This window comes from Echinops telfairi, unplaced genomic scaffold (assembly GCF_000313985.2).
Source record: "Echinops telfairi isolate 266 unplaced genomic scaffold, ASM31398v2 ScPeMD7_2;HRSCAF=8, whole genome shotgun sequence".
Classification (NCBI taxonomy): Eukaryota; Metazoa; Chordata; class Mammalia; order Afrosoricida; family Tenrecidae; genus Echinops; species Echinops telfairi.
In genome coordinates, this window is record NW_022103898.1 from 60425424 (window position 1) to 60437429 (window position 12006).

The following is a 12006-nucleotide window of genomic DNA, read 5'->3' on the forward strand; positions in this document are numbered from 1 at the left end:
CTAATCTTACAGCACTGTTTCACTAATCAAATGGCTGGTTCCTGATGAAACTTCAGGAGGCAGACAGGTAGCACTCCAAAAGGGAAGATCTTATGACTATAAATTTTGTTTTTACATAAGCAAAAAAAAGAGTAGAAAGCCCTTAAATTAGAACTAATAATTTTAAAGTACTTTTACTAAGGAAAAAGAAAAGGGGGAGTTGGGTGTAAAAAAAAAGGAAGTGATCATACAGGAGCAGAGAGAAAGAGAATACATATGACAGAAGGTGGTTATAACCAAAATGGCACAATCATTTAATAATAAAGGCAAGGAAAATTAATAGATGGCTAACGTAATGGTACACATTGCATTGGGTCAGAAGTCAGCTGCACAAGACCTCCTGTACTTTTCAGCAACAAAGGATGTTACTTTGAGAACTAAGGTGCAGCAGACCCAAGCCATGGTATTTTCAATCGCTTCATATGCAATAAGCCGAATCTTCAAAGAATCATGAACTGCCAAAAGAACCAACAGCTCTGTCTTGAAAGTACTGCAGCAAAAGCAGCACGGCCAGAGTGCTCCTTAGAGACCAGGATGGCAAGACTTCAATTCACATACTTTGAGCATGTTATCAGGAAAGACTAGTCCTTGGAGAAGGACACCATGCTTGGTAAAGTGAAGAAGTAGTGAAAAGAGGAAGGCCCTCAAAGAAACGGATTGACCCACTAGCTACAGCCCTAGGACAGTTGTGAGGATGGCCCAGGACCCACGGGTGTGGTGTTCTGTTCTGTTGTCGCTAAAATGAGTCAGACCGACTCGACAGCACCTAATAACAATGTAATGTTAGACTAAATTAAGAATAACACTATTCCCCTTCATGTAATGTTCAGACAAAATGATTCAAGGAGTACGTTCCCCTACTGAACTGATGTCCTTCAATAAAAGTCTCATGAAGGCAAGAGAAATACCTTAACTTGTTCCTCTTTATCTCCCAAAGTGAGCACAATGCTTGCTAAATAAAAGCTTTGAAATATTTATTAAATTTAATAGCCTACAATCAGTAATATTAATTTAATAAATATCAAGAAAAAGCAGTAACTGACTCCTTCCAAGAGTGTGGACATTCAAAAACGCACAGCTGTCAAGCGGACTCTGACTCATGGCGACCCTACAGGGCAGAGTAGGACATGTACTTGGCTATAAATCTTTACAGGAACAAAAGGCCTCATTTTTATCTTGTGGAGACTTACATTATCAGGATATGAATTCAGGTTTCCCAAACTTGTTAAAGGATATTAAGTTCTCAGAATGCTTAGCTACAAGAATACTCCAAAAACTATAACCAACCTAAGAGGAGCTCTGGGAAAAGTAAGCGCTACTAAAATATCAAATAATGACAAATACCACCAATCTATTAATGTAGTGGTTTCTGAAGAGACAATATATGTTCTCAAAACAATTTTCAATTAGTCCCATTACCTTTTGGATTGAGTTATCATGAAACAAAGTAAACACCATGTACACAATCAAGTAACAGAAAATATTAAGCATGCATGTGCCAGATACTGTGCTAGGTGCTTTATGATGGCTCTCTATGCAACTAAAAACACTAAGGGAGGCAGTCTCATGTTTTGAATCCAATCATGACACTAAAATAAAATCCAATTTATGAATGCCAAGATCATAATGTCTATGACGTGAGAGTCAAAATTTAAACCCAATTTAACTTCAAAAGTCCTTTCTCTTAAAAGATACATATAAATATATCTTGTCTGCTTCAAGTATTTGCGAAGGCATCTCAAGGCATATCCTGGGGGTAAGATTGATGTGGCTAAAGGCAAAAAAAGTTGGGAAATTTTTAATGCTGGAATAACCACCTTCATTGAAGATTTGTGCCCACTAGGTAGTGGCTCGTCAGGAGCCAGGATGGTGAAGTGGTTAGGCATTGGGCTGGTAACTGTATAATCAGGAGTTTGAAACTACCAGTAGCTCTTTCTAATCCTGTAAAGAGCTACTCTCAGAAACCCCTAAGGGTAATTCTACCCTGTCCTGCGTGTTCACTATGAGTTGGAATTGGATCGATGGCAGTGAGTTTGAGTGTGGAGGTCTAATAGCTCATGGTCTTATGGGGTTTTCTGCTTCTACTTCATTAATATGTGTAATACTCTGGCCAATAAACACATGTGGGGTTAATTGAAGGGCGGAGGGATAAATGGCTCAGTGAGACTTGACTTTCTAGTTCTCAGGTCTCTTGTTTGTGATGGTCGGACCAGGTGCAGCTGCCTTAACCAGTTCCCTGCTTCAGCTGGCAGGGCTCACTTCCTGCAAGACATCCCTGAGAAGCCACATGGACCTACCCCCATGCAGCCCTGGGTGCTCGAGCAGCCGTGTGGAGACCCCTGCCAGCGCTGAGATGCTTACACATTCACTGATTCGGCTTTCCTCCTGCAGTCGGGGTCACTGCATGTGTTTTGTGAGATGGAGGACTTTGTGGATTGGTGTTGGACAAGTGGGCTAATGTTGGACTTGTGGGCTTGGGGAGCACTGGGTTGGGATGTTTTCTTGATGTACACTTAACCTTTATATAAAACTCTCTCTTATACATGAGTTTCTGTGGATTTGTTTCTCTAAAGTACTGAGACTAGCACATCCTGCCAAAAACTGCGATTCTCGCTCAAAGGGAAAGACAGGATGTAATCTGAGAAAAAAAAAAAAAACCTCCACCTTTGGTCACGTGTTACTGTATTATAGTAAGACTTGCTGCATAGTTCTGTATTATAAACCAGACAAGAACACTGAAGGCATTCTTATCAAATTTCTAGGTAACAAATTAAAAATGGGTACTTAATCCAGACAGTAGGGATCATGCCTTACTTTTCTTTGCAGGCCAGGCCCAGGATCCACTGCAATATTTGACACAAAGAAGTGCAATCAGTGTTTCTTAAATTATAAAATCAAGATTTGAAAGGGCAGTAGTAGGCTTAACTGTTGAAGCAAGGGCAAGTTCAGGGTTAAAAAAAAATTAGGGATTGTTTTTGTTTTTTAATGGCAAAATCAGAAAATGTGAGGGATAATTTTTTAAAGCTATTAAGACTAAGCCCAGTAGTAATTAATACATTGTCAGCAAGCCCAGTATTAATCAATGTGATAGTTCATAGAATCTTTTGGGACTTCTTACAACCTATGAGGTAAACTAGTTTTATTAACCTCACTATACAGATGAGGAAACAGACTAAACTTGAGTTATGTAATTTGCTGTCCCAAAAGCTCACAGAATCTCTTTCCAACTTCACTTTTAGAAAAGGATTCTCAATAGAGAAGACAGCCTGCATATGTCGCTGTTCCACTAAACTACACATGGAATCCCTTCTACAGCTCAGTGCATCAAAAAAAGGAAGACAACTTAAGAGTGGTGTCTAGAAAAGAGGTAGCAAAGTAATGAAAGGATTTTAAATGTCATAAGAAATCCAAAGGAACCAGAGCTGCTTACCCAAAAGAAGACTAAAATGAATGTGCTAGCTATCTTCAACCATAGAAGACATGTCATGTGTAACAACCAAGATTCAGATGGTAGAACTAGTACTAAAAACTACAGGGACACAGATTTTGGCTTTCTTGATACATGGAAAAACTTACTAAAAAGTAGTCCTGTCTAGGTGTTAACCTAGGTGAAGGGGACTATCCTAAAAAGGGGGGAGGAGGAAAAATGGGCAAAGTGGGGAGGATTCAGCAAGCTTTTGGGATGTTTCATAAATTGCTTAAATTGTTGAATACAAAAATGATTTGAAATGCACATCCCATCTAATTCACAATAAAGTTTCAAAATGAAAAGCAAGCAAGCAACGACAAAATGAGTCCTTTCTAAAAATAAATGGGATGGTGTGAGTTTCTCATTTTTTATATCAGCTCATCTCACTCTAAGATGTTCAAACAAAAATGGGCAATCACTTAATGGGAATATTAGACAGGAGACTAAAGCAGTGAACCATAAACTCTTTCAGACTCTAGTCAGTCTTAAGATTACCTAACATACAAACACCTAAAAGTGTACTTTGTAAATGTGCATTTTACAAAGTTAAGCTTTGTGGACAAGATTGTATCTTCTGATACAAGATACACAAACAGATTTCCCCTCCATTTGAAAATCAAAACCACACAAAGTTGACTCTTTGGTCAAAGTTCTCTAGGGGGAGTGGGGGGAAGCTTAGGAAAGATGAGACAAACAAAAATGTAAGAAAAAGAATTTGGATACAGTACTGATACTATACACTGGTATGCTACAAAATCCTCAATTCTGTAATACAAAGGGGCTTAAAAGAACTCATGGGAAAATTTCATTACTGACTTTTAATTCCATTTTTCCATGAACTTTTCAAGTTCCCTTATATAAACCAAGTACTGTTTGTGATCAGTTCCATGAGTATTAATATCAATACTACTTCTTTGATACAGAAAAGCTATCATGAATTCAACCTTTTTCCGGCTTTCCTCTCTCTTTTATACAATTCTTAAGCTTTTAACTGTCAGGATGCTTTTAGAAGTCACCATGAAGAAATAATTTTTAGGTTGAAGCTTTAAAAATAATTCAATTACAATGGTTTTCTTTTTTATGGTAAATCTGTAACACTGGGAAAAATGCTAATTGCTCAAGATGGAAAGTCACATCTAGCTTCAAATCTGAGTTTATAGCACTTAAAACACCATGACCTAGGGCATTATGATGCCAGAAAATCAATCAATTTAACCCAATCTGTTTCCTCATTGTGGAGTCCTGGGGGCATACTGGTTACGCATTGGTCTGAAATCAGCAAGGTCTGAAGTTCAAAACCACCAGTCCCCTAGGGAGAAAGACAGGGCTTTCTAATCCTGTTAACAGTTACAGTCTCCTGAAACTCACAGGGGAAAGCTCTCCCCTGCCCTACAGAGTCGCTTTGGGTCAGCACTCTAAGGCAGGAAGTGTGGTTTCCTCATCCGTAATAATGGGGCTAATAAATGATCCACCTTAAAGACTATTGTAAGATGTAATTTGTACAGTAAAGAACTCACTAAATGTTAGCTATTTTACTATACCCAATGAATTTGAAACCAACCAAATGATTATAAGTATTTATACTACAAATGTCTCTCACTAGGGATATTCAAAATAATGACTATAAATTGTTAAAACTTTATAAGTGCTCTTTTACAAGCATTTTAAGAAGAAGGGAAAAAAGCAGTTTCCTGCTATTTCCATTTGCTTTACAAGAAGGTGTAAAAATAGAACATGGAATCAGAAGCTGGGCATCTTTGTAAATTCTAGACTCCATAGTTTAATAATAGCACCAAACATCAAATGTCACAACAATTAGGAGACTGGGTGTTCTATTAAATAGCACCCATGTTCTTACACCTTATACAATCACTAATTAGGATCTACTGAACATCTGAAATAGTAACAATAAATAGAACTTACACTGGATCAGGGCCTAAGGCAGCGGTTCTCAGCCTGTGGGTCGTGACCCCTTGGGGATCGAAGGACCCTTTCACAGGGTCGCCGATTCATAACAGTAGCAAAATTAGTTAGGAAGCAGCAAGGAGAATAATTTTATGGTGGGGGGGTCACCACAACACGAGGAACTGTATTAAAGGGTTGCGGCATTAGGAAGTTTGAGAACCGCTGGACCTAAGGGCTTTCATACATATTTTTCCTAACAGCTATCCTATCAGGGAGGGGCTACAATTGCGCTCATACTTTAACAAAGAAATTCAGGCACGGATTATTCAAGAAACTTGCCTAGGTCAAACAGCTAAGTAAACAATGGAGGTAGACTTTCCTGCCTCTGACAAAATTGATCAAGTTGGATTTTTCTTTTAACACAAGCAAACTGATTTCTTGTGGGTAAAGAAAGAGATTTACAACTCCCTCAAAGACCTCCCTTCGCTGTCCGCTGTCAAGTAATGATCATTACATTTTAACTCTTTAATACTATCAGCCACAAATCTCTCTTTGAGGGGACCAATTGTTGGTATTATTTCCATCATGTTTCCAAGTGGCCGACCAGCCTCGTAGAGAGACCCTCAAGTCACACCGGGCAGCAAAGAACTGCGTAACCCCCAAAAGCAAGCGGTCATTTCAAAAACCCTTCAGAGACGAACGTTTTGCCCATCGGAACCTTACTTGCAGACAGGACAAAATGGAACTTGCATAAACACTTAGTCATCAGTAAGCGCCTAAGTTACAAATCACCTAGTTCGCAAAAAAAAAAATCAAACCCTCCGCGAAGTTCCTAATTCCAAAAGGAAGAAAACGGGCTGACACTCGGAGCCCGGAGGGCGAAGGCACCTGGGGCCCAGGCGGAAGCGCATCTACGGGGACCAACTCGCCCAGCGGAGGGGGGACCCACCGCGCACGGCACCGCCAGGGAGAGCACCGGGGGCTTTTCGGGGCCCTTCCCACACACTGTCCGCACGCCGACACGCGGCGCCGGGCCCGAGACGAGAACGGCCATCCGAAGGCGCCAGTGACCGGCCGGAGACGTGCTTGCCCCGCTCCGGGGGGCCACGGCGGCAACGCACGCACAGCCCGGAAAGCCCGGGGCCGCCGCGGCGGCGCCTCCTCCCGCTCCCCGGGCCGCCCTCCACGTCCGCACCTGCAGCGTGGTGATGTGCTTGTCGTTGAACTTGTTCTCGCAGTAGCGCAGCACCAGCGACGTCTTCCCCACGCAGCCTTCCCCCAGCAGCACCACCTTGAACGAGTAGGCTCGCCCCGCCGCCGCCCCGCCGGCCGCAGCCATCCCGCCGCTTCCCCGCCGCCGGAGCCCGAGCGCCGCGCCGCACTGCCCACAGCCTCGGCAGCACCTTCACCGCCGACACGCACGCAGCTCCCTCCGGCCCGGCCCTGCGGACCCCGGGCGCCGTCTGCACCCCCTCCTCACAGCGCCGCCCGGCCGACTCCACTCAAGCCCGAGAGCGAAGAGCCCCGGCAACCGCGTCAAGAACACCCGAGGAAACAGCGGAGAGTGTGCCTTCTCCGCCTCCCTCTAATGGCGTCTCCTTCCTCCTACGTCACGCTCGGGGTCACGTGACCGCCGCGGCCCAGCGCTGGCTAGCGACGGGGCCAGAAGAATGCGTCCGGGCGGGGGCGGGGCCTCTGGGGGCGGGGCCTCTGGGGCCTCTTCCGGGGTGGAGCTCCCCGAGGGACGCGGAGATTCCCTGTGGTATGTGCTGCCGGCCGCCTTCCTCCCCCCACCCTGCCGGGGAAAGACCCTGCTGACTGAAGGGAGCAGCCTCGGGAGGCTAAAGCACAGCTCGGGTGGAGTGTTGAAGCCAAACCACGTCGTTCTGGTCCTGGGATTATTTACGAGGCTAAGAACCTAGTGGGCATAGTGGGTTCGGCCTTGGGCTGCTATCTGCAGGGTCAGCATTTCAAAAGCAGCAGGGCTTTCAGCTCGCGGGAAGACTTGTTAGGTGCCTTCAAGTCGATTCCAACGCGTAGCAGCCTACCGGATTGTAAAGATACTCAAAGGTGCTGATCTTGACCTGAAGGGGGGCATTGAGGGACAATTGACTCAATGGCAGTGAGTTTTATGTTTGTTTTGAGTGAATAACCTCTCTCCCAGGGCTCAGGGCAAGCCACATCTAGCAAGGAGTCCTTCAGTTTCTTGGTATTAGGATCCCAAATCAGAAGTTGTTGAACCTCATTCAGTTCCACAGCCGGCTGGGTTTCCAACTCATTTTCATCTCACAACTTAAACTTGGAAAGGTATCCCTGGCCACATGGTTTCATTACTTACCTCTTCCCCCGCCCCCTAACCTATTTAATAATAACTATACTCTTTAGAAAGGCGACCTGGTGGTATGGTAGTTACACGTTGGGCAACGATTTAAAAGGTCAGCAGTTCAAAACCAGCCACTACAGTCTCAGAAAGGGAACAGTTCTACCCTGTTCTATAGGGTTGCTGTGAGTCAACATGACTAGATGGCTGCATACATGAATTGGCACAGTGGCTACAAAAATGGGACTCAAGCATCATCATTGTGAGGATGGTTCAGGATCGGGTAGTGTTTCATTCTCTTGTACATAGGGTCTATATGAATCAGAAGCAACCTGAAGACATATAACAATAACAACAAAGATTTAAAGACTGGGAAGCATAAAAGGGCAAATGGCAGTTGTACCCAGACCGACAGGATCACTGTGAGATAGGAACAGACCTAATAGCGGTGAGTGAGTGAAACTTTTCCAAAAGAGCTGCTTGTGAGTAAATGGTCAACTAGTAAGCAACAAGGCGTAGGGTTCAAAGCCACCAACTGCTGTGGGTGAGAAAGTTGAAGCGATCTGCTTCTGTAAAGATAGTCTCCGAAACCCTGTTGCTCCGAACCCTGTTGCTTCGTAGGGTTGCTACAAATCAGAATCTCTTATATGGCAGTGGGCTTTGGGTTCGACTCTTCCAACCACCTGAACCCATACTTTGCCCTCGCCCCAAGGTATTCAAGAACAGATAAGTGCCTTACTCGGATTTAACCATACTTCCCAGAAGTTGCTTTGCTGAGTCTCTTCTCATTTGGTTGGAGGTTTGATAAGGGCAAGAATTGTTTTTGAATTGCTTGCCTCTGAATTCCCAGCCCCCGAGCCAGACACATAATAAACCAAATCATGCCAATCGCCATCAAGTTGATAATGATTTATGGGAGTCAGCACTTTGTAAGCGCTCTAAATATTTGTGGATCACTAAACGATACAGCTAAAACTCGTAGGCCCTGGCTCCCCAGGTTTTCTGGATTCCACGAAGCTTCTGATACTGGCTTGATGATTACTTATATTTACTCATATGCCTCCCATTCCTTTAATGAATCTACTTTTCCAAGAAACCATACTAGCCTTTCTCAAACTTTGCAACTAGAATATGATGTCAGTTGGGTAAATATGCTCTATATTCTCTGACTGCTTTTACACATCAAACTGAATTAAGTGCAACACAAAAATCCCAGTACATTCTTCCACTCACAAATATTTGAGGGTGCCTCTGTATGCCAGGCACTGTGCTGAGCAATTATTGGAGGTTTAAGTCCTCCCAGTAGTGCCTCAAAAGGAAGGTCTAATCATCTATTTCTGAAAAAGCAGCCATTGAAAATCCTGTGGAGCAGAGTTCTACTCCGACACATGTGGCGCTGCCACGAGTCAGAATCCACTTGCAGGCCTCTGGTCTGTGAGTCTCTGGGTTATGTAAATGGTTAATATGCTCAGCTGCTGACTGAAAGTTTGGAGGCCTGATTCCACCTGGAAGGACCTCAGAAGAGAGACCAGGTGATCTACTTCTAAGAAAGCAGCTACTAAAAACTCTACAGCCAAAACGTGGAAACAACCTAAATGCCCATCAGCAGTTGAAAGGATAAGGGATATGTGGGACATACAATGGAATACTATTCAGCCATTAGGAGAAATGTAGTGTTGAAATACGCCACATTATGGATGGAGCTTGAGCAATAATGTAAAGCACTCTAGAAGAGACCGGAGAAGAAGCCACGGATAAGGACCCTTAATCAAATAAAGGGTTTTAATCAAGGGGAATGAACATGAACAGATTAGCATTTTTAGAGATCACTGTAATTTGAAAGTAAATTGCAAAGGAAAATTTGAGAAAATAATTTTATTGGGAGCTCTTACAGCTCATCACAATCCATCCATACATCCATTGTGTCAAGCACATTTGTACATACGTTGCCATCATCATTTTCAAAATATTTTCTTTCTACCTGAGCCCTTGGTATCAGCTCATTTCCTGCCTCCCCCCTCCCTCCCCCCTTATGAACCCTTGATAATTTACAAATTATTGTTTTTTTCATGTCTTACACCGACCACTGTCTCCCTTCACCCACTTTTCTGTTGTCCGTCCCCCTGGGAGGGAGTTATATGTAGATCATTGTGATCCATTCCCCTTTTCTCCCCCCACCTTCCCCTTCCCTCCACTCTCATTATTGGTCCTGAGGGGTTTGTCTGTCTTGGATTAGGAAGTATAATTTACTTAGACTTACTTAACAGTCCTATATTAAAAAAGCCCTCTATTTTTGTTTTTTAAAAATTCCCCTAGATATAGTGTTTCTGGAAATATGTTCTATGTATTCCCTCAGGACCCTTGAAAAATTCATGAACACTTCAGAATTAAGATCAGACTTTTAAAGGGGCCAATTCCATTGATCATTCTGAATTCTACCTTATATTGGAATGACATCTCCCTTTGACTGCCAATTCTTCCTGATCCAACCTACACCGCATATATCTAAATTCCCTTTCTCCGTGAACACCCATCACACGTGTGAAAGAAATCATGTAATCCCTTTCTAAACTTTTATAAGTCATTAAACAGGCCTGGTGGCATAGTGCTTTACAAATTAGGTTACTGCTTTAGTCAAAACATTGAAAGAAAGTCAGAAGCTCTGCACGAGGACTGGAGGCCATTTCTCTCTTAGAAGGACTACAGAGTGCAAGGACACCTCGGTGAATAGATAACTCAACATCAATTATTTACCGATGAGAGTAGAGGCATGGTAGGGTGCAAATTCTAATGTATATAGCCACTTCCTCCCAACCACTCCCCAGCATCCACCCCTCCTCAAATAAAAAGAAAAATATGCTTGATCTAACTGAATTATGGACTGTTATAATATCTGTAAGAGCCCCAATAAAATGATTTTTTTAAACATAAAAATAGTCCAAACATAATCAGGTAATGCTTATTTGTTTGTTTGAGAGGGGAAATTTCTTTGTCTTTTAAAAAATAAATCAATCATTTTATTGGGGGCTCTTACAGCACTTATAACAATCCATACATCCATTGTGCCAAGCACATTTGTACCTATGTTGCCATCATCATTTTCAAAACATTTTCTTTCTGCTTCAGCCCTTGATCTCAGCTCCTCTTTTTTCCCTCCTTCCCCGACCCTTGTCATTCCCTAATAAATTATAATTATTTTTTTCATATCTTACACCATCCACTATCTGCCTTCACCCACATATCTGTTGTTCGTCTCCTTGGGTGGGGGAAGTGTGTTATACTTCAATCATTGTAGTTGGTTCCCCATTTCTTCCCCTTCTCCCCCCACCTCCCCCCTACCCTCATGGTATCGTTATTCCATTACTGCTCCTAAGTGGTTTATCTGTCCTGGATTCCATGTGTCGAGAGCTCTTATCTGTACCAGTGTACATGCTCTGGTCCAGCTGGATTTGTAAGGTAGAACTGTGGTCATGATTTTGGGTGGGGTGGAGCATTAAAGAACTAGAGGAATGCTGTGTGTTTCATCAGTGCTATGCTGCACCCTGGTTGATTCATTCCTTCTTTGTGACCCTTCTGTGAGGAAATGTCCAATTGTCTGCAGATCGGCTTTGGGTCTCCACTCTAACCCCCATCATTTGCATCAATATATCTGTTTGGGGTCTTCTGATGCCTGATACCTGATCCTGTTGACACCTCATAATCACACAGTCTGGTGTGTTTCTTCCGTGTGGGTTTTGTTGCTTCCCTGCTAGAAGGCTGCTTGTTTAACTTCAAACCTTTAAGACCCCTAACGCTACATCTTGTTATAGCCGGCCACCATCACCTTTCTTCACCACATTTGCCTATGCACCCATTTTGACTTCAGCGACCATGTCATGAAGTTGAGCATCACAGAATGCCAGGTTATTAGAACAAAGTGTTCGTGCATTCAGGGAGTACTTGAGTAGAGATCCAATGTTCATCGGCTAACTTAATATTTAACATTTAAATATATGTACATAGACCTATATCCCTATTGTTATATATTAATATACTTACATATGTGCATGCCTATATTTATACCTCTATAAATGTTTTTTTGCCTCCTAGTTATTTCCTCTACTTATTTTTACTTTCCTCCTGTCCCACTATCATGTTCAACCTTCATTCGACTCTCAGTATTTTCTCTCAGCTACAATGTACTTGATCAAACCCTACCAGGCATTCTATGCCCTCCTCGCCATCAATTTTAGATTTCTTCTTGTTCCCTTGTCCCTGGGTTTGTTAGCTCCAC

At 42.9% G+C, this 12006-nt stretch overlaps 1 protein-coding gene across 1 annotated transcript in view; it reads right to left on the bottom strand.

Annotated features, from left to right (window-relative positions):
- The window catches only part of RAB21 (RAB21, member RAS oncogene family), a 43184-nt gene extending 36187 nt beyond the window's left edge, over positions 1–6997 (bottom strand). The window contains exon 1 of the mRNA XM_004700446.2: positions 6609–6997. Within this exon, the coding sequence (XP_004700503.1) occupies positions 6609–6752 (144 nt within the window). The 5' untranslated portion in view covers positions 6753–6997. The remainder of the gene's footprint in view (positions 1–6608) is intronic.
- Between the last annotated feature and the right edge of the window lie 5009 nt (positions 6998–12006).